Source organism: Rattus norvegicus, chromosome 12 (genome assembly GCF_036323735.1).
Source record: "Rattus norvegicus strain BN/NHsdMcwi chromosome 12, GRCr8, whole genome shotgun sequence".
Classification (NCBI taxonomy): Eukaryota; Metazoa; Chordata; class Mammalia; order Rodentia; family Muridae; genus Rattus; species Rattus norvegicus.
In genome coordinates this window covers 9936704-9963215 of record NC_086030.1, presented here as the reverse complement: position 1 = coordinate 9963215, position 26512 = coordinate 9936704, and the positions used below count along the sequence as shown (strand labels likewise).

The 26512-nt window shown below is 46.2% G+C and overlaps 1 protein-coding gene, 2 long non-coding RNA genes and 1 pseudogene across 5 annotated transcripts in view; 2 read left to right on the top strand and 2 right to left on the bottom strand.

The window, feature by feature from the left end:
• Rxfp2 (relaxin family peptide receptor 2) overlaps positions 1 to 2041 on the top strand; it is a 61924-nt gene extending 59883 nt beyond the window's left edge. Inside the window, exon 18 of the mRNA NM_001012475.2 lies at positions 807 to 2041. Coding sequence (NP_001012493.1) covers positions 807 to 1066 — 260 coding nt within the window. The 3' untranslated portion in view covers positions 1067 to 2041. The remainder of the gene's footprint in view (positions 1 to 806) is intronic.
• A 4841-nt stretch (positions 2042 to 6882) lies between these two features.
• Positions 6883 to 16767, bottom strand: LOC120095827 (uncharacterized). 3 transcript variants are annotated; one of them, XR_010056685.1, is made up of 3 exons: positions 16544 to 16765; positions 13035 to 13286; positions 6883 to 8712 (listed from the first exon to the last, which is right to left on the bottom strand). It is a non-coding gene; the product is annotated as an uncharacterized LOC120095827 (long non-coding RNA). The 3 variants fall into 3 exon arrangements; XR_005491681.2 differs by lacking the exon at positions 6883 to 8712 and having other exon boundaries at positions 9149 to 13286; positions 16438 to 16767; XR_010056684.1 differs by lacking the exon at positions 6883 to 8712 and having other exon boundaries at positions 9149 to 13286; positions 16544 to 16767.
• Positions 16768 to 17701: 934 nt separating this feature from the next.
• LOC120095826 (uncharacterized) lies at positions 17702 to 23388 on the top strand. Its single transcript, XR_005491680.2, has 4 exons — positions 17702 to 17893; positions 20675 to 21177; positions 21446 to 21549; positions 23162 to 23388. It is a non-coding gene; the product is annotated as an uncharacterized LOC120095826 (long non-coding RNA).
• A 2596-nt stretch (positions 23389 to 25984) lies between these two features.
• Mrpl17-ps1 (mitochondrial ribosomal protein L17, pseudogene 1) lies at positions 25985 to 26495 on the bottom strand (annotated as a pseudogene).
• Positions 26496 to 26512: the final 17 nt, after the last annotated feature.

Sequence of the window (26512 nt, the reverse complement as noted above, 5' to 3'; positions counted from 1 at the left end):
CTGAGGCACGGCTCCCCCAGAGGAGAGCTTACTTGGGGGCATGAGAAGAAGGGGAGTTGTGAAGGGAGTAGAGGCAGAGAGAGGGGACAGAGAACAACAGAGGGAGGGAGCAGGGGAGAGGAGGGGAGTAGAGGAGGGGGGAGAGAGAAAGAGAAGCAAGGCTGGAGATTGGGGGGCGGGAGAAGCAAGAGATCAGAGAGAGAAGGGAGTCAGAGAGAGAGAGAGACACACAGAGACAGAGACACAGAGACAGAGAGAGACAGAGACAGAGACACAGAGACCGAGAGAGACAGAGACAGAGACACAGAGACAGAGACAGAGAGAGACAGAGACACAGAGAGACAGAGACAGAGAGAGACAGAGACACAGAGAGACAGAGACAGAGACAGACAGAGAGAGAGACAGAGAGAGAGAGACAGAGAGAGACACAGAGAGACACAGAGAGAGAAAGACAGAGAGACAAGGAGAGAGAAGAGAGAGAGAGAGAGAGAGAGAGAGAGAGAGAGAGGCCAAACAGTCCCTTTTATAGCAAGCCTGGCCTACATACTTGTTGCTAGGTAACTGCTGGGTGGAACATAGATCACGCCAACAGGCATGACCTGCTGCAGTTGCAGGCTGGGAGTCAGCCATGAGTGGGGACAGGGAGTCAGGTGAGGACGTGTGTGGGATCTACAGATGTTGTTGGCGAGGTTGCAGTTGGTATTCTGATGCAGCAGTAGGGAGGAGATGGGGAGGGACTGGGTCTGGGGCAACAGAGAGAGAGGAGCCACTTTCTATTTCTTTTCAAACTTCTTTTATTTCTCTAGGCACAATCACTTCCTGGATCGTGGTTTTTTTCCTTCCGGTAAACAGCGCCTTAAACCCCATCCTCTACACTCTCACCACCTCCCTTTTTAAGGACAAGTTGAAACAGTTGCTGCACAAACATCGGAGGAAATCCATTTTCAAAGTTAAGAAGAAAAGTCTATCTGCTTCCATTGTGTGGACAGATGACTCTTCACTTAAACTTGGAGTGTTGAACAAAATAGCCCTTGGGGACAGTATAATGAAGCCGGTCTCCCCGTAGTGGTTTTGGATCTCTGGACTTTGAGGGTACTACCTAAAACAAGGTACAATTTGGGGAAGATGGCATCTGAGACGGTTTCCATCTTGGCCGGCAGACACCTGTTCAGCACCAGGGACACAGTGCAACGGCTGTTGGCCCTGCATTCCGGGTGACAGCTCTATGACCTGTGGACCAAGCTGAGAATAGCATCACAAGCCTCTCCTTCCTGTCAGCCCAGACCTGGCACGCACAAGTAAATCCATGTAGACTGCTACATGGTGGATCTCCAGGTAGTCAGCACTGCCCGCCTAACCCCGGGGTGCCCACATGTAGCCACTGCCATGGCCTTCTCTTACATCACGTTGCACTGTCTGTTAAGTATGGGCATCCGTGACATCTTATTCCAATGTGACCATCACGACACAAAATGAACATCTTTGTCACCACACTTTCGGTAGCGAATGAAATCATCAGCATCTTATTGGTACTTTTGACAGCATCTGCAGGGTTCTGGAATAGCAACTTTGAACACAGTTCCTCACACCAGTTTATCATGACTAGCATGACCAGATGAGCAGAAGGCATGCTGTGGGAGCCTAGAGCCGTTGCCTCTTGGCCTATTTAAGCTCAGAAAAGCTGAGATCTTAGACGGTTTTTTTTTTAAAGGTACCCATGGAGCAAAGGAAATCAGAAACTTGAACTTCCCCAAAGAGTTATCATTCTCAAATGCTTTAGAACAATATTTCTATTGCTGGTAAGTTCTCTTCTCATTTAGCACAGAGACAAGGAGAGTTCAAAGGTGACACAGGATGATGGGTCTGATCTGGGGCCATTCACTCAATTGCACAAATTCCCCCCCAGTCCCACACAGAAATGCCAGAAGCGCTGGCTTTGTTTTTTGAAAGTGAAAAATGTTTATGAAGACTTGGACACTTTTATACTGAAAGTTTATAAATGTGGGGGAAAAGAATACTATGAATAAATTTATATTTTGCATTTGTCTGTGTATTACTTTAAGCTTGACAAAGAATGTGGGTAGGGTTCTGGAGGGCTGAGCACGTCTTGTGGCATCCCTAGGGTGCACACCCCTGTCTTACCAGACACGGCTGACATTTCTGTTTTTCTGTTGCCAAAGCATGAAACAGTAAGTGAACTTCGTCACCTCCCTTTCCTTCTTTCCAGTTCCATGAAAGAGAAAAACGAAAGCATCTATCTAAGCACCCTGTATCACCTTTTTCTACAGAGTGAATGGAACATCCTTCTATCCTGTAGCATCCAGGAAAAAAAAAACACAGTTATTCTGGTTTATTTGGTACCTAACACTGACTAAAATCATAAAATAAGTTCCTCCATTTAACTAAGAATGTTCCTTCTGTCAGGGAGCGATTCTCATTTGGATTCTATGAATGGCACTGTGAACAAGACTGCCTTCCTCCCTGAGGGTTTCAGCCTCTCTCTGTGTTGTTCCCCTTCCTCCTCCTTCACTGGTTATGCAGTGTCTCTGGCATCTTATTAAAGTCCTTAACCACAAATGCCTTCTAATGGCTTCTGGAGGCTTCATCCCAAGTGTTGGCGCTGTTGGGAGTTTATGGAAGAAGTGGGACCTATATAATAAAAGTTAAGTCACCAGGGGAGTGGTCTTCAAAGGATCTTGGCATCTCAGCCCCTGCCTTACTTTGTTTCCAAGCAGCTGTGAGGGAGGTGAGTTTTCTCCTCCTGTGCAGGTAGCAAAAGCCGAGCCCCACTGACACCTCTGACAGCGCCAAATCACTGCCCCCTTAAATGTTCAGCTCAGGTACTCATCAATGATGGAAACCCAATGGACACAGTCACTGCACAGCCTTCTCCAAATCCATGATCCAAACAAAGAATTTAATACAGGCAGACTAGGTCTTTGGTCTAGAATATTTCAGTTTTGACCCAAAAATCTTTGTCCATGACCCACAACTACATGGGGTTAGTTTTGTCAATTTGACACCAACTTGACACACCAGAGCAAAGGAAGTTTAAAGGAGGAGGTACCTTCATGAGACTGAACCCTGGGCATGTTGGTGGGGGCATTTTCTCGATTGATGGTTAATGTGGGAGGCCAATGTGGACAGTGCCAGTCCTAGGTAAATGGGGTTCCTCTGTATGAGAAAGGCTGCTGAGCAAGCCATAGAGAGCAAGTAACCAGCAGCATTCCTCCATGGTCTCTGCTTCAATTTCTATGATGAGTTCCTGCCCTGGCTTCTCTTCTCGATAGAGTGTGACTTGAAGTGTAAAAGGAAATAAACTCCTCCTTCTCCTGGTGGTATTTATCAGTGTTTTATCAGAGAAACAAAGAAACAAGAATACCCAGTTATCTAATTTCAAAGTTGTCAATCATCAATGTCTGTTTTTTTTGTTTGGTTTTTTTGTTTTTGTTTTTTTGCTAGGAACAGACACCATGACCAAAGCAACTCTTATAAGGACAACACTTAATCAGGGCTGGCTTACAGGTTCAGAGGTTCAGTCCATTATCATCAAGGTGGGAGCATGGCAGCATCCAGACAGGCATGGTGGGGCAGGAGGAGCTGAGAGTTCTACATCTTCATCTGAAGGCTGCTATCAGAATACTCACTTCCAGGCAGCTAGGATGAGGGACTTAAAGCCCACAACCACAGTGACACACCTACTCCAACAGGGCCACACCTAATAGTGTCACTCCCTGGGCAGAACATATATAATAACATTCCACTCCCTGGCTCCCATAGGCTTGTTTAAACATGAGTCTATGGGGGCCATACCTAAACATAACCAAATGCAAAATACATTTAGTCTAACTTCAAAAGCCCCCACAGTCTATAGCAGTCTCAGCAAATTTAAAAGTACAAAGCTCGAAATCTCTTCTGAGATTCATTCAATCACTGAATTATAATCCCCAAAGCAAGACAGGAAACCAGCTCCAAACTCTGCATCTGCATGGCTGATGTCAGAGCCGTCTCCGGATCTCCAACTCCTTCATCTTTGTTGACTGCAGCAAACTTCTTTTTCCTGGGTTGATTCCACTTAGCAGCTTTCCGCAGCAGATAGCCCACAACTCTGGCTTCTTGAGCATCTTGGAGTCTCCAAGGCAACTTCAGTCTTCCAGCTTCTTGTTTCAATGTCTGGGATCCACACATGATCTTCTGGGCTCCTCCAAAGGGCTGGCGTCACTTCTCCAGCTCTGCCCTCTGTAGCGCTCTAAGCTCAGGTTGATCCGCTCCACTGCTGCTGCTGTTCTCGGTGATCATCCCATGGTACTGGCACCTCCAACTCACTGGGGTCTTCCGCTGCAGCTAGGCTTCACCAATAGCCTCTCCTAGGCCCTCTTCAAAGTGTCAAGCCTCAAACCCTTTGCATGACCCCTCTAGTTCGGGATGTCAACAACAGTTGAGGCTGCACCTTCACCCTTGACCTTCCATGGTCTCTCACAGTGCGAAGCCTCAGCTATTCTTTATGACCTCTTCATGCCTTCAAAACCAGTACTACCTGGGTGACTCTTACACATTACCAAGTACAGCTGTAGCAAGAGTTACAACCTTGGCTATCTCTGGTGCTCTCAGAAAACACTTCCCAGAAGATTTCACCTCAGTGATGCTGGTCTCTTCTTAGTCATCACTAATTTCTTAGCTCCAGCTGACCAGCATCAACTGTCCCAGTTGTCCCTTCTATTCTGGACTCTGAAGCCAGAGCCAAATGGCAGAAACCACTGAGTTCTGCTGCTTGATAGGGCTGGAACATAGCTCCCCCCAACCCTGCCCCATTCTGTTACTTTATCAAAGCTGGATTAAAGGTGTGTACCCCCACACCTGGACTTAAGCTTCCTTCACCCAGAACTTGCTCTGTCCCTGCTGGCTTTGAACTCAGAGATCTGTTTGGCTTTATCTCCAGGTATTAAAGGTAGGTACCACCGTGCCTGGATCTAAACTTATTTGGGTAGGATCTTGCCCCAAAGTCCTGTTCCGTTAATCTGCTCTCTCCTAGACACAGGATTCAGCTCCACTCTATTTCCTGGTGCCACTTTAATTTTTAAACCATATATTTTATATTTTTCCTTTCTCAGCTTGCTCATTTGTTTAAAATGCTCTTCATGAGACTTAACCAGAGAACAAAGTCTCCAATGGGCCTTTTTGAGACTTCCTTTGTCAATGCAAGTGACATAAATCTCTTTACCTCAGGCTCAGGCAGACTCTTCAGACAAGGGCAAAAAGCAGCCACAATTCTTCACCAAAATACCTCAAAACAGTCCCTAGGCCACATACTGAATTCTCCACTGAAACCTCTTGGGCCAGGTCCACATAGCTCAAATTACTCACAGCAAAAAAAGTCTTTCATATTCCTATTAGGATGCCCCATTAAGTCCCATTTAAAGCATTCCACCACTTTCCAAATCCAAAGTCCCAAAATCTACATTCTTCTAAACAAAAGCATGGTCAGGTCTATCACAGCAATACCCCAGTCCCTGGTACCAACTTCTGTCATAGTTAGGGTTTTATTGCTATGAACAGACACCGTGACCAAAGCAAGTCTTATAAAAGACAATATTTAATTAGGTCTTGCTTATAGGTTCAGAGGTTCAGTCCATTGTCATCGAAGTGGTAGCATGGCAGTGTCCAGGCAGGCATGATGCAGGAGGAGCTGAGAGTTCTACATCTTCATCTGAAGGCTGCTAGCAGAACACTGACTTCCAGGTAGCTAGGGTGAGGGTCTTAAAGCCCATGCACACACCCACTCCAACAAGGACACAACTACTTCAATAGGGCCACACTTTCTAAAAGTGCCATCCCTGGACTGAGTATATACAAATAATCACAATGTCCATGTTGTTCTTGAATGGAGGGCCTGAGACACAAATGATAGAAGCTTCCAGAAAGCTGGCAGTTTTATGGGAAACTAAAAGCCACATGGTAGTCAGCAACCTGATATCACCATAGCATTTGGTTAAATCTAACAGCCTAGTGATTTATAATCTTACCCTACACTGTCACAGGGATAGAAAAACTATTGCAAATATGTCTTCTTTCAAGATAAAAATTCCCACTGGTGTGTGGTAATAGCACACATCTTTAATCCCAGCACCCTGGAAGCAGAAGCAGAGGCAGAGGGGCAGAGGGGCAGAGGGGCAGAGGGGCAGAGGGGCAGAGGGGCAGAGGGGCAGAGGGGCAGAGGGGCAGAGGGGCAGAGGGGCAGAGGGGCAGAGGGGCAGAGGGGCAGAGGGGCAGAGGGGCAGAGAGGCAGAGAGGCAGAGAGGCAGAGAGAGAGGCAGAGGGGCAGAGGGGCAGAGAGGCAGAGAGGCAGAGAGGCAGAGAGGCAGAGAGAGAGGCAGAGAGGCAGAGAGGCAGAGAGGCAGAGAGGCAGAGAGGCAGAGAGGCAGAGAGGCAGAGAGGCAGAGAGGCAGAGAGGCAGAGAGGCAGAGAGAGAGGCAGAGGGGCAGAGGGGCAGAGGGGCAGAGGGGCAGAGGGGCAGAGAGGCAGAGAGGCAGAGAGGCAGAGAGGCAGAGAGGCAGAGAGGCAGAGAGGCAGAGAGGCAGAGAGAGAGGCAGAGGGGCAGAGGGGCAGAGAGGCAGAGAGGCAGAGGCAGGCCAATCTGTGTGAGTTAGAGGCCAGCCTGTTCTAGAGAGGGAGTTCCAGAATGGCCAAGAAACCATGTGTCAGAGAAGGAGGAGGAAGAAGAAGGAAAAGGAGGAAGAGGAAAGAGGAGGAGAAGAAGGGGGGGAGGGGGAGGAGGAAGAGGAGACGGAAGAAAGAAAGAATTCCTTTTATTTCAATTGAAAGATAGCTTTTGTTCCTGCAAACCTGTTTTCTAAACCCAGGTTTCTATATAGCTGTGTAAATACCATGTAAATTCGGGATTTTTTTTGACCATTTAAACATCAGGTATATATCACTTCAGCATCTGAGAGAGGCTGTAGCCTGTGCCACCCCTGACTGAAAAGGATCAGGGTAAGCCATACACTCCATAATCTTACATTGCATGTGTATGAAGGGCATCTTCTCTTGAAGAGAAAAGCACACCCTCAAAGATCCACAGAAACTCTAAGATTGAAGTCTAGAAAAACTAAGGTTTTTTATGTAATTTTTATTTCATTCTTAAGTCTCAATTATTTTTATTAATAGAATTGTTTACACCCACCACAATTTCTAAAATACCTTCTTTTAGATAGGTCACAGGCTATCTGGTTAGTTTTCTTGTCAAGTTGACACAGCCTAGCATGAAGCACAAAGCAACAAATAGGGGAGGAGAGATTCTCAACTGAGGCATTTCCTCCATCAGATTGGCCTGTGAGCTCATCTGTGTGGCATTGCTAACTGATGCAAGAGAGCCCAGTCCACTATGGGTGGTACGCTCCCTAGGCAGGCAGGTCCGGATTATATAAAAATAGAAAGTGGGGGATGAGCAAAGCAGTATGCATCATCCTTCTGTGGTCCCTGCTTCAGTTCCTGCCATGAGCTTTCCTACATAATGAAGGATGTAACTTGTAAGCCAGATTAACCCTCTCCTCCCCAAGTTGCTTTTGTTCATGGTATTTATCACAGTAACAGAAAGTAAACTGGGACTCGGGTTTTAAAGAAATCAAACAAATGTGAGCTTGACATGCAGACAATGGCAGCAAGATACATTTCTCACCTCTCATATACCGTAGCTCACTCAGCTCCTTTCACAGGGGCCCCTAGCATGGGCAAGCCACACAGCTTCACTCTCTTAAAGAAATTAAGAGTACTCTAAAGGGTACTCTGGGGCCAGATTGAATCCATACTTGCTGATCCTTTACCCTCTGTGTATCAGCCTCCATTTGATAAGCAGTGTATAGAGCTACAGAATGCACACCACAGAAATGAGAAATGGGAGACTAAAAAATTACTCATAACCTAGAATTTCAGCTTCGAGATCAAACCAGGAATACATGTGAGGTGTGGAGATATGTTGTGTGAGGGGCTTTTAGCATAGCATAAATGGACATACGTTATCATTTTACCAGGAGTAGCCTGTAGTGGTTTGGATGAGAATGGCGCCCCCCAGAGGATCATACGCTTGCATCCCAATGGAACTGTTTGGGAAGGATTAGGAGGTGTGGCCTAGCTGGAAGAGGCATGTCACTGGGGGCAGGCTTTCAGAGCTCAAAAGCCCATGCCATTCCCAGTAAGTTAGTCCTCATTTCTCCTGCTTTTGGATCAGATGTGGGCTCTCGGCTATTGGTCCAGCATCATGTCTGCCCACCTGTCTTCCTGCTGCCTGCCACGATGATCGCAGACTCCAACCTCTGGAACTGTGAGTCTCCAAATTTAACGCTTTTTTAAAAATTATATGTTACTTTGGTCATGACGTTTTGCCATGGCAATTGAAGAGTAACTAACACAGACCTTTGGAGACTGAGGCAGAAGGATCCCAAACTGAAGACTACTAGCCTGGGCTATTGGAGAGCTATTGGTCTACAGGAAGGAAGGAAGGAAGGAAGGAAGGAAGGAAGGACAGACAGAATGGAGGGATGAATGACAGGGGAAGAAGAGATGAAGGAAGAGAGAAGAAAGAAAAAACCATTAAAGGAGTTTCCATTATTCTACTCTCTTACTCTAGAGAATAAGAAACTTACCACACAGCTTTCTCTCTATATTTATCTGTTTGTATGATTCTGTAACAGAGGTTTCTTGTCAGACGTCCTGTTGCTAGGAGGTAAAATATGCATATTTATATTGAAAACTGATGATTTTACTTGTAAGCCACAAGATGAAGCTATTCTTTCATTTTTAATTAATTTATTTTTAACTTTAAATCTGGTTTTATTTTATTTCTTATTTCTTATTGAAAATAGAGTTTTTTCATATACTATATCCTAATTGTAGTTCCCCTGACCCCAATTCCTCCCAGGTCCTCCCCACCCCACCCAAATCCACAGCTTTTTTTTTTTTTTTTTGCTTGCTCGCATTAGAAAACAAACAGAAGGGCTGGAGAGATGGTTCAGTGGTTAGGAGCACTGACTGCTCTTCCAGAGGTCCTGAGTTCAAATCCCAGCAACCACATGGTGGCTCACAGTCATCTGTAATGGGATCTGATCCCCTTTTCTGGTGTGTCTGAAGACAGCTACAGTGTACTTATATATGATAAATAAATAAATCCTTTTTAAAAAAAAAAGAAAAGAAAACCAACAGGCATCTAAAGAAGAAAAAATAATAAAATAAAATTAAAACGAACAGGAAAAACAAAGAGACAAAGGGAAAAAACACAAGAAACATATACAGAAGCAGAGACATACATACTGGCCACACAGACATCCCTGTTGATATCACACTGCTGATGGCCTCTCTCTGAGCCTGGCAACAATCTCTCTACCCATCCAGTTCCCAAGGCAGGCTGCCACCATGCCAGAAATATACATCCCAATTCTGTGGTAGCTTAGTGTGCCAGCTGCCACACACTTTCTTAAGTTTAATTCACCACAAGAAAGAACACACAGCACAATAACCTCCGATCCAATTGATAAGATATAATTGCCCACCTAAACATACAAAGCCCTGCACACATCCATCCCTCAAGAACATTCATAACAACCTTTAAATGTGCAGAGACGAATCTTAACATCTGCCTCCATGTTCTCTCAGCGGTTTCCTCTACCTTCCCATTCCCGTCTTCTCCTCTTCCCTGAAACTTTTCCCCCGCCCATCCTTCCTTCTCGTCCAATGACAGGCCTCGTTCTATCTTGTACCTGCTTTCACCTGCGTAATGACATCATCCCACACATCCCATTTAAAAAAAAAAAGTTGGAAACCGTAACATCTAAACAAAGGACCTGTAGGGTAAGAAAAAAAGAATCCCCAGACAAAGCATTATGAGACAAAAACAAGACAACAAAAACAAAAACTCCAAAAATATTACTGAGTTTGTCTTGTGTTGTCTGTCCAATGCCGGGATTTCGGCCTGGTCTTAAGAGTGGTTTGCATACCCAGTAAGACTCCATTGATGAAAACGAATGCTTCCTTTGCAAGCGGTTATCTATGGGAGAGAGCTTCTGGGTTACAATGGAGGCCTGTGTCCACTTGGACTCTCGACACTGGGACTCCATCAGGCCCAGACCTGTGCAGGCTCTGTGCGTGCTGCCACAGGCTCTGTGAGTTCTTGTGTGCTTCAGTCCTGCAAGGTTTACGAGGCCATGTGTCCTTGAGCCTCTCCAGACCCTTTGGCTCTTCCGGTCTTTCTGCCTCCTCTCATTGAACGTGGAGAGCTGGTACCTGCCTGGAGCCTTCACCCTACTGACCAGCATTCAGGATGCTGCGCAGTGCTCTGCGCTCTATAAAGGAAAAGGGTGAACACCAAGCCACCTGCAAACCCTGTGATTTTCAATGACGACCTGCATGCAACAAGGTGTGCTGGTGTGACCAGCCGGGAGTAACCAACACATACCTGATTGGCTGTAAGGCCCACTCCGTGAGAAGGGGCCTGTCTCCAGCACAGCTTGGGTGGCCAAGAGCCCGAGACTAAATAGGCCAGGTACCAGGAGGAAACCCCAAATACTATTGTTCTGCTACAGAAACATAGCAACAAGATTACTTCTAAGGACATTCTGCTCTAATCTCCCATCAGTACTCTGCTCAGCCATCACTAGAGAAACTTCCTCCTGCAGTGTATCAGAATAGAGGCAGAGACCCACAACTAGACAATGTGCAGAGAGTGAGAAGTGAGAGAACTTAGAATTCTCCATCCTAAATGGGTTGTCTGCGTCAGTTTCCCCCGCTTAGGGATCCAGAGCCCTGCAGAAAAGAAGGCTGATTTTATTTTATTTTTTTCCTATAGCAATACCGTTACAAGCATTGAGAGAATTCATGAGAACACAAAGACTATGGCAGTCACCCTCAATATCTGAAGCTTTATCAAAATGTTCTTTATGTCGGTAGAACTAAAGCAGCAAAGTCATACCGTATGCGTTAAATCTGACTAATTCGCACGCGTGAATACTTCTGCCAAGGCTTCCCTTAAACTTGCTACTCTCTGTGGGCAGAATGGGGCTAGAAGATCAGGGCGGTGGGCACAGTAGCTAAGTCTTTGATTTCCAGGCAGTTTAACTCATCCTTCAGCCCAAACCGACACGTCGGGCTCGGATGGAGCTTGCCAAGCCTGGCCCTGTGGGGTGAGGCTTAAAAAGGCCTCTTTCTCCACATTTGAGCCTCACCTCCTGTGACAGATACAAGAATGTCCACTGTCCTTACTTGCATAATCAACCCGAGGTTATTCTTTTCAGTGATCTGGGGAGAAAGCCCCCCCCCCCAAGTTCCAGAGAAATGCTTCCTACATCCTGTAAACTGGTTGAAACCTGTGTGTTGAAACACGTCACTGGAAGGATGTTTCCCTATACAGCACAGACAGGAGGGATGGGTTACCAGGGATGAAACGTAGGACAATTAGGACACGCTGAATGGAACTAAAGTCCTCTAAACCCCCCCACAGATCACTCCAACCCACAGGGACACTACCTAAGTCCCAACCAGTCATAACAGAAGCTCCGTCTAGACCACCAGAGAACAGACAAACGCTCTTTTCCTTTTAGGTGTTATGTGGGAGCATACATCGCGTATGCTTGGGGACCTGTGGACCCCAGAGGAGTCAGATCCCCTTCCCAGAGCTAGACTTACACGTGACTGTGAACCACTTGATTTGAGTGTTGGGAATCAAACACAAGTCCTCTGGAAGAATCATGTGTGACCTCAACCACTGAGCGATCTCCCCAGCCCCATCCAGGAACACGAATGACTTACTGATTCTCTGTACTGGAGGGGCTATGGCAATGGTGCACGAGTCAGCATTACAGTGGGAGTCAAACCCCTCCCCTGCTGCAAGCCAAGCACATGTGAGACAGTGAGATCCAGGGCAGCTTTGGTTTAACCTACTCTTCCCTTTGTAGTAACTGAGTTTCCTTGAAATTGGATTAGGTAAACATGTCCTACACTTGCCCTGTTAAGACCTATTATGCATTATTTAGATAGAACCACACTCGGAGGGGCTGGAGAGATGGCTCAGCAGTTAAGAGCACTGGCTGCTCTTAGAAGGACCAGAGTTTGGTTCCCGGCACCCGCATGGTGGCTCATAACCATCTGTAATTACAGTTCCAAGGGATCTGATGTCCTCCTCTTCTGGCCTCCGTGGGGTACCACCCATACACATAAAATAAAACTAAAATTTAAATGAATACATTCTGACTTTCCTTGTGTTAAACATACAAACATTGACGTTCAAGAACAAAAATCATTCCATTACTAACTTCCTGATCTACCATCGCACACCCTTCAGGAGAAATTAAAGCCACGTGCGGCACAGCCACACAAGCCCTGCAACCACAGTTACTTGGGAAGCAGAGGCAGGTGGATCATAAGTTCCGGGCCAGCCTGGGAAGTTTATAAGATCTTATCTATCTTTTGTTTTCTTGGTGGGGATCAAACCCTGGACCCTAAACAAGTTAAGTGTCTTAGATCTTAACGGTCTTTTATGAATCTCGTTGGCAAAGTACACCGGTGTTTCCGGTACATTTCCATCCTCCCCACTGAGAGTCGGCTACATTTATGACTGTGCGATGGCTCGCTTATACAACCCTAGTGTTTGGTGTAGTTATTAATGTATGCTACCGCCTTTCCCTGGGAGCTGCCCAACTCTGGCCCCTCCTGTCTCCCTTTTGTCCTATCCCACTTAGCTTCTGGATCTGTCACTTCAGTTCCCACCCAGCCTCTCTCTACCGGCCTTCGCTCCAGGAGGGGCCGCATTACCAGCCCGATCCCGAGACCCTTGAATCCTCGGCTAAAAGACACTCAAACAGCTTTATTACTTTAGGACTTGTCTACTAGCGTGATTGCTGTGTGCAAATACCTCCTATCTGGAAACACGTGCCCTCATTGGTCCTTCCCTCCACCCTAAACTTAGTGGCCTCTATCAGCTAGCCCTGCCAACATCGTTGGCCATCCACCGGTAGTGGAGGCCAGAGGCCCTAGCTGTCCCAAGGCCTTACATGATCGTAGTGTCTGTTCTTTCCTCCAAAGCATGGCAGAAAAATCCCCTCTCCTTCTTTGTGTCTGCCTTTTCCTCCTGGGAAGTGTGAACTGTGCGGTCCCCCGCAGCAACTGGCTCCCCGCCTTCTTTATTGACAAATGAAGAACCAATTAGGGAATTAGGCCTGAGTATCAGGACCCCAGAACTTGGGAAGCTGAAGTAGGAAGGTTGCCGTGGGTTTGAGTCCAGTCTGGGATGCACAGAAAAACCGCTGTTTCAAAAAAGAAAAAAAATGGAAATGCACTGTTACGTATTTAATCAACTGGTTTAAGATCTACAAATGCTGGAATTCTGTCTAAGCTCCACCCCCACAGTTACCTGGCAACAGCCAGGTAAGTTCTGCCCCATAGTAACCTGGCAACAGCCAGCTGAGCCTGACCTTATATAAGGGGCTGTTTGGCCCCTCCTCGCTCTCTTGCTCTCTCTTCTCTTCTCTGCTCTCTTGCCCTCTTCCCCTTTGTCCCTTCTCTCCCCATCCCCCTCTCCTCTTCCCTCCATGTTCTCATGGCCGGCCTTTCCTCTCCTCCTCTTCTCTTATTAAACCTCTCCACATGGAACCTTGTTGGATTGGTGTGGTCTGTCTGGACTCGAGCTGAGATTTAAATCCCAACATTGGTGGCCCTAAAGGGAAACTTGATCTCCCCATGACTACCTGCCCCACTAGCACTCGCCATGGGGAGAGGGATGGAGCCATGTGACTAACCAAGCAAATGAAAGATTTGTATGACAAGAACTTCAAGTCTTTGGAGAAGGAAATCGAAGATCTCAGAAGATTCAAAGAACTCCCATGCTCACAGATCGGCAGGATTAATACGGTAAAAATGGCTATCTTGCTGAAAGCAATCTACAGATTCAATACAATCCCCATCAAAATTCCAAGTCAATTCTTCACAGGGTTAGAAAGAGCAATTTAAAATTTCATTTGGAATAACAAAAAACCTAAGATAGCAAAAACTATTCTCAACAATAAAAGAACTTCTGGGGCAATCACCATCCCTAACCTCCAGCTGTATTACAGAGCAATAGTGATAAAAGCTGGTATTGGTACAGAGACAGGCAAATAGATCAGTGGAATAGAACTGAAGACCCAGAAAAGAACCCACACACCTATGGTCACTTGATCTTTGACAAAGAAGCTAAAACCATCTAATGGAAAAAGGACAGTATTTTCAACAAATGGTGCTGGTTCAACTGGAGGTCAGCATGTAGAAGAATGCAAATTGACCCATTATTATCGCCCTGTACGAAGCTCAAGTCCAAGTGGATCAAGGACCTCCATATAAAGCCAGATACACTCAAACTAATAGAAGAGAAAGTGGGGAAGAGCCTCGAACACGTGGGCACAGGGGGAAATTTCCTGAACAGAACACCAATGGCTTGTGCTCTAAGATCAGGAATCAACAAATGGGACCTCATAAAATTGCAAAACTTGTGTAAGGCAAAGGACAAATTAGGACAAAATGGCAACCAACAGATTGGGAAAAGACCTTTACCAATCCTACATCCGATAGAGGGTTAATATCCAATATATACAAAGAACTCAAGAAGTTAGACTTCAGAGAATCAAATAACCCTATTAAAAATGGGGTACAGAGCTAAACAAAGAATTCTCAGCTGAGGAATATCGAATGACTGAGAAGCACCTAAAGAAATGTTCAACAACCTTAGTCATCAGGGAAATGCAAATCAAAACAACCCTGAGATTCCACCTCACACCGGTCAGAATAGCTAAGATCAAAAACTCCAGCAACAACAGATGCTGGGGAGGATGTGGAGAAAGAGGAACACTCCTCCATTGTTGGTGGGATTGCAAGCTGGTACAACCACTCTGGGAACCAGTCTGGAGGTTCCTCAGAAAATTGGACATTGAACTACCTGAGGACCCAGCTATACCTCTTCTGGGCATATACCCAAAACATGCTTCAACACACAACAAAGACACGTGCTCCACTATGTTTATAGCAGCCTTATTTACAATAGCCAGAAGCTGGAAAGAACCCAGATGCCCTTCAACAGAGGAATGGATACAGAAAATGTGGTACATCTACACAATGGAGTACCACTCAGCTATCAAAAACAATGATTTCATGAAATTCTTAGGCAAATGGATAGAACTAGAAAGTATCATACTGAGTGAGGTAACCCAATCACAAAAGAACACACATGGTTTGCACTCACTGATAAGTGTATATTAGCCCAAAAACTTGAAATACCCAAGATACAATTCACAGACCACATGAAATTCAAGAAGAAGGAGACCAAAGTGTGGTCCTTCTTAGAAGAGGGAACAAAATTACTCACAGGAGGAAATATGGAGACACAGTTTGTAGCAGAGACTGAAGGAAAGGCCATCTAGAGACTGCCCCACCTGTGGATCCATACCACATACAGCCACCAAACCCAGACAATATCGCTAATGCCAAAATGTGCATGCTGACAGGAGCCTGATATAGGTGTCTGCTCCAAAGCCTGACAAATACAGAGGCGGATACTCGTAACCAACCACTGAACTGAGAACATGGTCCCCAATGGAGCAGTTAAAGGACTGAAGGAGTGTAAGAGGTTTGCAACCCCATAAGAACAACAACAATACCAACCAACCGGACCCTCTAAGCTTCCAGGCCCTAAACCACCATCCCAAGAGTACACAGGAAGGGACCCATGGCTCCAGCCTCATATGTAGCAGAGGATGGGCCTTCTCCGGGCCGTTGGCCCTGTCAAGGCTTAATGCCCCAGAGAAGGGGAATGTCAGGGTGGGGAGGTGGGGGGGAGCACCCTCACAGAAGCAGGGAGAGATATTCGGTTGTTGGAGGGGAAACCAGGAAAGGGGATAACATTTGAAATGTAAATGAAAAAGTATCCAATAAAAGTAAAAAAAAAAAAAGTAAATAAATTCCCTCAAAGAACTGCAAGTCAGGGAGACTTAGCTGGCCTGTCACAGGCCTCAGGTGAAGGATGCCCTGGGAGTCAGCTGTGCACTTAAGAGCAGATTGCTGGGGAGACAAACCCTGCAGAGGAGGAGGCTCCACTGGGAAGCTTGCAGAGAAGGAAGAAAACCTCTCCTCCCCCCTCCCCTCTCCCTTCTCTCTTCCATTCCCCTCTCCCCTACATCCCCCTCTCCTGTCTCTTTTCCCCTCCTCTCACCTGTCTCTTCCTATCCCCTATTCTCCCCTCTCCTCTCTCCTTCCCCCCGCCCCCTGCCCCGCCCCTTGTCTGTTGGTGGCAGTGATCCCATCTTATAACTGAGAATAACCCTGGAGTTTGCTATCTCTGAGCAGAGGGTGTCAGACACATCAGCCTCAGCAGCCAGGTCGCTATCCCTAGATGCAAAAACTTCTGAAGGCCCAGCAGTGTGTTAATACCCGCAGTCGCCTCCCTCCAACACGGTGATCGACACTGCTTGGTGAGAGGGTCCTGAAAGCACAAAGACCTCCACCTCCCAGCATTGTGGTTGCTTCCCTGACTTACATCACACATGGAGCCTGTCTACAAGCTAAAATATTAGCCACCCTAACACAGAGACTGCAACGTTACGTGTGGCCAGCAGAGGCCACTAGCGGGCTGAGAAACATGGCCCAGGTGAGGGCAACTCAGGCTCTAGAGAATAACCATAGAAAGACGCGAGCCCTCAAGTTCAGCTGACTCTACGCATGCTCTGCGCAGGCTCTGATTGTTCAGACCTCAGAACTTAGCGGTCTTGGGCTTTCCTAGTCTACCCTTTGTGACGCACCCCCCCCTTTACTCCGTCTACTACAACTTTAGCAGAGTTTATACTATATCGTGGTTTAGATTTTTAAATGATTTTCTTATTCTCCTGCACACTTTCTTCTTTTTACTCATCGACTCATTACTGGATAAAGCTCTTCTCTCCCTCACTTCTTTTTGATTTTGTTCCCCTGAGTGCCCCCCTCCCACATGTCCGGGTATTTTAACATTACTTTGCTAGTTATCACTTATTAATTTTTCAGAGTTTTTAAATCTTTTCATCATTGGAAAATATTTATTCTGTTTTTATGTGTAATTATTTATGTGTGTGCGTACATGTATGTACATACATAATTTACATAATGTTTGCATGCGTTCTTGAATGTGTAGGAATGAAACTATAAAAGGGTGGAGAAAAGAGAAAGAGAGGGGGATTAGGCACATATGACATCATAGCAGATAGGAGACTATCAGTGGGTAGGCAGCCAGCAGAAGAGTCTGGGAAAGGAAGTAGGGAGAGAGAGAGGGACAGGTCAGAAGGCGGCATGCGGACACGTGAATAAAACACCTTGATCGAATCCTGACTCGAAGAATAAAAACATTTCAATTCCCTTGCCTTAAGTCTCAAGATGACAACATGTGTGCAGTTACTGCTTTTCCCTTATTTCTTTTTGCGGTACAGGATCAGAACCTTCAAACATGACCATTTAAAGTATGCGTTCTTGTCAAGTGTAGTGCTTATATTCCTGGACCTTAGAGCTAAGGTAGGCGGGATTGCTGGGAATTTGATGCCCATTTCGGGCTACACAGACTCTTTCTGCCAGGCTGGGCTCCAGAGCGAGGACCTGTTATAAAGCACGATAAAAAGGAGAGGTACGTTTGTACAGAAGTTGTGGGCTCTGTGCTAAAGTACCTTCTGCGCATGTGCGAAGCTCTGGGTTCCACCTCCAGCCTCTAGAAGCAAACCAACCCACAGGGCCCTTCCTTTAGCCCGGTGTGTTTATATACCCACTGGGATCCAGCGCTGGGGAGGCCGGAACAGGAGGGACATGAATTTGAGGACAGCCTGGAGTACACGTTAACTTCATGACTGTCAGAACTACATAGTGAAAGGTTAGTTCCAAGGTTAGCCTGGGTTACATAGCAAGGTCCTGACTGGAAAATGTTCAAAATTAAAGGTTTATAAGTAAAACACGTGAACAGGAGCAGTGGCAGGAAGCCTGATGTTCAACAGGAGTTTAGCAGATCCCACGGAGTGATGGAGGAGGAGTTACAGACTGAGACATGGGTTCTGTTTGACACGGCCTCTGTTGTTGTAGTAGTAGTTGTATTTTTGTTAGAAGCCTTAGAGACAAATGTTGTATTCCGTTGCCACTGAGGCAGAAATTATTCCCACCTGCCTCCCATTCTTCTTTTTTTTTTTTTCTTTTTTTTTTTTTTTTTTCGGAGCTGGGGACCGAACCCAGGGCCTTGCGCTTGCTAAGCAAGCGCTCTACCTCTGAGCTAAATCCCCAACCCCGCCTCCCATTCTTCTGCAGCTTGTAGTCTTCCTTAAAGTGGGTGACTCTTCGTTTCTTAGGAATTTTGAAAAGATGTTTTTTAATGTGTATGTGTGTGCCTACTTGAGTGTACTGCTCATGAGTGCAGGTGCCTATGGAGCCAGAAGAGGAAGTTGGATCCCCTGGCTGGAGTTACAACCCGTTGTGGGCCCAGTGTGGGTGCTGCTACCTGACAGTGATCCCTCAGGGAGAGCAGGGAGCGCTTTCAAACAGTGAGCTATTTCTCCCCTCCTACGAATGTGTTCTTTGTTGGCCAATAAGAAAAAAGTTGGACAACGGGTTTGACTGTCGAGTAATAATGTTTTTGAAGCAAGTGAATTCCTCTGTCAGGTCTGGAGAGATGGCTCGTGAGCAGGTAAGAGCACTGGCTGCTCTTCCAGAGGACCTGGGTTTGGTTCCGAGCAACCTCAAAGGGCAGATTAATAAACTAGCTGTTACTCAGCTCCCGGGATCCAGATTTGATATAGTTCCTAAAGTTTGAGAGTTGGAACCTTAAAACTCCATTCTTCCTCCCTTGAGGAAATGCCTCCATGAGACCCAGCTGTAAGGCATTTTCTCAATTAGTGATCAAGGAGGGAGGGCCCAGCCCATTGTGGGTGGTGCCATCCCTGGGCCAGTGGTCCTGGGTTCTATAAGAGAGCAAGCTGAACAAGCCAGAGGAAGCAAGCCAGTGAGTAACATCTCTCCATGGCCTCTGCATCAGCTCCTGCTTCCTGACCTGTGAGTTACAGTCTTGACTTCCTGTGGTGATGAACAGCAAAGTGTAAGCTGAATGAATCCCCTCTCCCAAAAAGAAACCCTCCGTTCCTATACCTGGGTATAGTGGCTCATAGCTATAATCCTAGAATTGGGGGAGCTAAGGCAGGAGAATTACAAGCTCACAACTAACATGGGCTGCTAGCAAAACCCTGTCTCACAGAAACCACTGTTAACATGCAGAGCTGCTCACTCCCCACAGCGGGGCATGTGAGCTGTGGATTACTCACATGTATTGGATCAAATCCCTGACAGGATAATGATTAAACAGAGGGGCTACAGGGAGGCACTGGAGAAGCTGCTCCTGTTCTCACTGAAAATGTCCAGAATGAGACCCACCAGGTCAGTCCAGAGTAGGAGCATGCCACCGCACACCAAGCATGAGTGCGAGCTTTTTTACGAATTTAAAAGGTACGAGATGTCTGTGCTTAATTGAATGTCTCCTTAAGTCGGCCTTCTCGCCTCATCCTGCCTATTCATCTCCCTTTCCTATCAATCAGAATATGCCAGATAAGATTCCTGAGAGCTGCCCTCACCGTTTGACCTCCCAGCCTCTCTCTGCACTCTGGAAGTTGTGTTTTGGTTCTGTGGAGTAAAGGTTTCCTTCTTCTGAGCTTTCTGAGTACTAGGACCACTTCTTTCTTGTGTTAGATCCACCATGCTTAGCCCAAAAGAACAGGATAGTGGTGGCTAAGTCAAAAGAGAAGTATATCTCTCTGTCATCCTTGCAGAAAGGAATAGCATAATATGATTGGTATATATGCTGGGATCATGACGGAGGAAGAGTGTGTGTGTATGTGTGTGTGTGTGTACATATTAAGATGTAGGATGATTGGGGTTGGGGATTTAGCTCAGTGGTAGAGCACTTGCCTAGCAAGCGCAAGGCCCTGGGTTCCGTCCCCAGCTCCAGGAAAAAAAAAAGATGTAGGATGATGTCATAAAGTTGAAGAGGCAGACACAAGATTGAAGGAGGCCTGTCATTGGACGAAAAGGAAGGATGGGCAGGAGAAAAGTTTGAGGGAAGAGGAGGAGACTGGAGACGAAGCTGCCTAGAGAACATGGAGGTGGATGTTAAGATTCCACTCTGTACCTTTAACAGGTGGTTATGAATGTTCTTAAGGGATGGATGTGTACAGGGCTTTGTATGTTTAGGTGGGCAATTATATCTTATCAATTGGTTCAGAGGTTATTGTGTTGTGTGTTCTTTCTTGTGGCGAATTAAGTTTAAGAGTGTGTGTGGTGGCTGGGAAACTAAGCCGCCACGGAATTGGGATGTGTATGTCTGGCATGGTGGAAACCTGCCTTGGGAACTGGATGGGTAGAGAGATTGCTGCCAGGCTTAGAGAGAGGCCACCAGCAGCGTGAGATGGGATGGAGCTAAGCGGGTGAGACGCTTCGCTGACTGAGATGAAGACATCTATCAGATATCTTGGGGCACTACGGTGACAGATCTAGTGGGGGTAAAAGACAGTTTGTTTTATATCATTTTACAACAACATGAAGGTTCAAAAAACATTATGAATGTTTTAATTCCCTTGTTTAAATTCCTCTCAAAAGTGCTGTGATTTACCTTGTGCAGTAATAATTACATCAGAAAAAGAAAGCCAGTCATCGATCTGCGGCTTTCCAAGCACCCAATCGGCAGAACTGCTGAACACATTCAGTGAGCAAAGAATTCCCAGAAAGCTGTGCTCCATTCGCCAAAACTCGACGGTCGGGTTTCATCTGCAAGCGCCTGTGAATACAGCAGCTGACGGTGTGAGTATGTGGTCCACACTTGCCAGCAGTTTAGAAGCCTCCTGTGGAGGCGCGCCCAGGGTCCAGGGAAGGATTGCTGCAACCCGGAGGAAATGCAGAAGCCTTGTACACGTGCCTCGTGGATGACTCAGTGACATCTGTCCTTGTCGCGCGCCAGGATTGCCAGCGGGCATTCTATAACTAAAAGAGACAGCAGGCCAGCTTCCTATTTTTGTTTTTTTGGACAAAGAAGCCTTCAAGAATTACACCAGAGGAAGATTAAGAACAACCTCTTCAACAAATGGTGCTGGGGACACTCACGTAGAAGAACGAAGCTAGATAAACGTAGGTTTGACCTACTGCTTTCGTTCCATAAGTATTTTTAAATTTAGTTTTACTTTCTGTGTGTGAGTGGCTTGCCCACGTGTGTGCCACATGCATGCCTGGTTTTGTGGGTCCCCGGAGCTGGGGTTACACAGGTTTGGGAGCAGTCATGTGGGCGCTGGGAATCAAACTCTGCTTCTCTTCAGAAGCGGCCCCTGCTCAGCTCAGCCATCCCCGTAGCCCCCAACTTCCATACATTTTAATGGTTCGTTTCATCTTTCCAAACCAGGAGCATGTATGCCTTGATGGTGTTTCCCTCCAAAGATATCTGCTTAAGCTTCGACCCCTGGCACCTGCAATTGTAACTTTCTTGAGAATAACGCCCTTGTACAAGTAAGCAAAGTGACGTAAGACCGTTAGGTCAGCCACTGTGGCGGACAGACAGATGGATGGGGGGATTTGGCCATGAAAAAAGATGGCGGTGGAGACTATAATGGTGTTGCCACAGCTACTACAAAACCAAACGAGTGAGCCTTCTCTACAAGCTTTTGAGAAAGAGCACAGACCTTCAATGTTAGCATTCTGCCTAAGCTCTGCCCTCACAGTTACCTGGCAACAGCCAGGTAGGCCTGACTCACCATAAAAGGGGCTGCTTGCTCCCTCCTCTCTCTTTTAACTTTCTCTTCCCTTCTTGCTCACCCTCTCTCTCCATGTGCTCATGGCAGGCATCCTCTCTCTCTCTCTCTCTCTCTCTCTCTCTCTCTCTTTCTCTCTCTTTGATTCTACTACCCTCTTAACTCCCCTCCCCATACCCTGAATAAACTCTATTCTAAACTATACCGTGGCTGGTCCCTGAGGGGATGGGGGCAGCATGGGCCTGCCGAGGTACCCCCTTCCCCATATCTCTACTGAACATATCCACCCCCTGACCCCTCCACCACTGCTCTTTTATCTTTTTAAAAACACATCAGTCAACACCAAGATTTCAGGCTTTGTACCTCCCATCACTTTGGGGGACTAAATTTTTCACCCTGGGTTGGAAAAGGGAGACACAGTTAAAACACTGAGTCGAAGAAGACCAAGTTGGGATGAAGGATCTGGGATGAATCGCTCTTCAAACTCAGGTCAGAGTCAGTACTGACTAAGAGAACCTCTTGAAAATAAAGATCCTGGGCCCCTCCCCAAAATTCTGGGACATGGGTGATAGATTTGGGGGTCACAGCCTCGAGGGTGGACTTGTGTTAAGTGTAAAGGTATCTTTTCTGATGTTTCATTAACACCTCTTCCCATCCTCGGTCTCTGCCTCCCTCCCTCTCCCCACCTCTCTCTTTTCCAAGACTCTGTCTTCTCAATCCTCTGCAGCGGCTACCAAGAGAGGCCACCCACCTCTGAGCGTCCACCCGGACTTGCAGGCAAATACTCATGCACAGAAAATAAAAGTGAAAAGTAAATCCTTTAAGAAAGAATATTAGATTGAGTGCCCTACCTGTGGGTTTTGCATAGCAACAAGTCAGCGTCTTCATAAGTAACTACTGGAGATATTGCCTGACATGGAAATAAAACAAAAGTGAATGGTGTTTCCTTTACTTGATGTCATTGGGGGGAAAGACAGAAGGAGTTTTTAGAAATGAGCTTAGTATTGTTGTCCGATGACAAAACAGTACATTCAGTTTCCAGGCTTTTTGGAAATGGGAGGATGTTCTAGACTCAGAAAGACAAGCACCACATGTCCTCTCTCCTCGTGGATCTCACCTTCTAACTCTTATACGTATGCCTGGGAGACGGGAAGGGGAAATACCAGGGAAAGAGAAACAGGACCCAGGAAAGAGGAAAAACCATGCTCAGGGTGAAATTTTCCTTAAAAGCAGATCTGAGCTGGTGTTATCTGTGCCATGTTTAAATCCTAAAAAGTCATGATTGATTGGATTAGCATCTGACCACTTGGGAGAAAGAAGCCTTCAGTTTCTGAGTTCGTTAAGCATCGCTCTTCAACCTTTCCTTCCAGGTGGATTTCCTCTTCCCGTTAGTCACCCCTCGAAGACGTCATGCTGGGCCTTCCACCTCTGCACAGGTCTGCATGTTTAACAGTTCCTGCCGAGTCCCATTTTCATTCTTATCAACGTGCCTTTCTTTTTTTATTAGTTCTTATTGTGTAAATTTAACTCTTCCAAGAAAGTTTTGGGGGAAATCACCTCTCCGCCCCCAAAAAAATTTCATTAAAAGATGATAACGGGTTGGAGAGATGGCTCCGTGGTAGTCTTGTGTACTGTGCTGTCTTGCCTCAGACCTCAGCTCCATGCCCGGGATTCACACTGGGAGGCTCCCAGGCACTGGTGACTTCAGCTCCAGAGGGCACCTGCACTTATTTTCATGTAACTCCCACACTTGCTTTCACATAACTTCTCAAGGGCAATGACAATATTGTACGGATAGACATTGGAGTTGGGGCGCCAGGTTGGCTCTGCTTTGGAAGTTCCACATCTCTTGGGAGCTCCAATGAAATCCCAAAGTGGGAACCGATCTGACCCAGGCTAAGCGCCACACAATTGTGGAGAGGCCTGTAACTCACAGTTAAGGCAGGCAGGAGGCTCTATTTGACACGGGGAGGCACCTGACTCTCAGAGGAAGACTTGAGATCGAGAGGCTCTGGCCCTGAGTACTGGATAAGTGACTGGCTCCTCAACCACACTAGGACCAAGACAACGTGATTCTCCACAAATCGCCAATTCTCTGACGATGGCGCCTAATGAAAATAACATGGAGGGATTGGGGATTTAGCTCAGTGGTAGAGCGCTTGCCTTGCAAGCACAAGGCCCTGGGTTCAATCCTCAGCTCTGAAAAAAAAAAAAAAAAGAAAAGAACATGGAAGGACTACCAGACAAGGAATTCAAGATATACGAAAGCGAAGATGGACTCGCTGAAGAAAACTCAAACCAGAATTATCCTGGGAATGTAAAACTTAAGGAACTGAACTGAAAATGTCAGGGTAAATATCCCTACCAACAGCATGGATCATGTTAAAAACAAAAACAAAAACAAAACAAAACAAAAAAAACCAAGAATCAGGGATGCAAGACAATGAGGAGGAGGAACTGAATCTGTCAGTAAAAATCAACGAGGTCAACAATAGGTTTTAAAAGATATATGAGCCAAAAATGGGAGGTTCTCAGATTCCGAGAAATGACCTAACTTTCAGGCCATGGACACAGCATAAGGAGGAGAATGTAATCGCGAAGGCACAGAGAATATTTTCAAGAAGACGCCCAAGCCTAGGGAAAGCGATGCTCATCCAGGTACAAGAACAGTAACAGAAACTCAAAAAGGAAGCCCCCACCATGATGTATGATGTATTATAGTTAAAATACAGAGAGCAAGAGTAAAGAAAGGGTATTAGAAGCTGTGAGAGAGGGGTTGGGGATTTGGCTCAGTGGTAGAGCGCTTGCCTAGGAAGCGCAAGGCCCTGGGTTCGGTCCCCAGCTCCGGAAAAAAAAAAAAAGAAGAAGAAGAAGAAGCTGTGAGAGAGAAGCTTCAGTCACTTGTAAAGGCAGGTACATCAGAGTAAAACCTGGTTACTCGACAGAAACTTTGAAGCTAGAATAACCTGGTAAGATATGTGTTGCAAGTTCTGAATGGCACAGATGTCACCCCATACCGTTATACCCAGGAAAACTGCTATTAAAATTGAAAGAGAAATTAAAAAAAAAAAAGTTCCGTGAGAAAGACAGACTAAAGGAATTCATGGCCACTAAACCAGAGCTACGGAAGATACTAGAACGAATATTTCAGTCCGAAGACACTAATAAATACCTCAAGATGTCATGAGGGATTAATAATCCCAGAACGGTTCATCAAATAGGTCTGAGAAAACACCACAAAGCAACAAAAAGAGAGGAGTCATATCAGTGTGCAGCACCCATCAGTAACTCTTAATAATGTCTCCATTCGAGGTTGGGGATTTAGCTCAGTGGTAGAGCACTTGCCTAGCAAGCTCAAGGCCCTGGGTTTGGTCCCCAGCTCCTAAAAAAAAAAAAATAATGTCTCCATTCCCTAGTAAAGAGACACAGTCTAGCAAATGAGATGGGACACAGGATCCACCTCGGTCCCGTCTCCAGGAAACACACCTTACTATCAAAGGTAGACACCAGCTTAGGGTAAAGGGAAGGAAAGAAGTATGCCAAACTGCTGGAACCAAGAAACAAGTAGGCAGAGCTGTCTGAATAGACTTCAAACCAAAACTAGTCAGAAGAGATCAATAAGGAATGTCGCCTCATATTCATTAAACAACCATTCCTCCCAGAGTAATACAGTTCTAAACATTTACACACCAAACACGGGGCATCCAATTTCAGAAATTATTAGAACTGAAACAATAGATTTAACCCCCAACACTATCAGGGGAAAAAAAAAGTAACCATTGATATTACCCAGATGAGATGCCTGTGAGTCACAATAACAATAAGCCTGGTAAGATCCGCCCATTGTGCAAGATCAGCACGGGTTATGGGAGTAACCACCTGCTTTCTGATTAGATTTAAAGCCTGCTCCACACTACGAAAGCTGTGCCTGGTGCTGTTCACTGGCTCACAGAGCCATAGGTCAACCCTAGGGGAGACTCTAATATGTTGATTCCACTAAATAGATTGTAATAAACGGCTCCGTGAGTCCTTATTTTTATATTCATATCAAGGATTTCATCTGCTGTGCAAAGAGGACTGTTTGAGTTGATTGTTTGACACGGCTCTACAATGTTACTTCCAGGTCTCTCACACTACAAGAGCTCCAAGACCCATGAACACGGGCGCCACACCTACGAAGTCTCCAGCCCCAGTTAAGTCTCTGGTGTTTGAACTGCATGGAGCTGTGAAGCCTGGCTTCCTGGTTATGGTGCCAGTCCTGCTGCAGTCCCAGGAGCAGCTGGTTCAGGAGAGTAGGTTGCTGTCTCTGTGAGGCAGAGGCAGGGGAGGGAGGCTGTTTTCCTTATATTCTATCACTGCCATCTTGACCCGATCTTGCTCCTTCCGATTTGGCATCTGTAGCATTCTTGTATAGTTCCCATTCTGATTGTGAAACGGAGGCGCTAGCACTGTAAACAGCTTTGGGATCAGGTCCTTCTCAGTAAGCCAGAAGTCAGCCATATGCCTGGCTCACTCATTGATGAGTCAATAAGCTTTCCATAGTCAATGAGCTTCTCCGCATAGCCCCTCATCTCATCCCTGCATACCCATGTCGCCTTGATGCGTTCATGGTGAACTGGGCCTGTGAGCAAGTTCCATAACAGGTGGATGAGGGATTCGGGACCGTGGTGTGAGAGAGATAGCAGCAGCCAGTGACAGCCTCATGCTCCCACCTTAGCCCT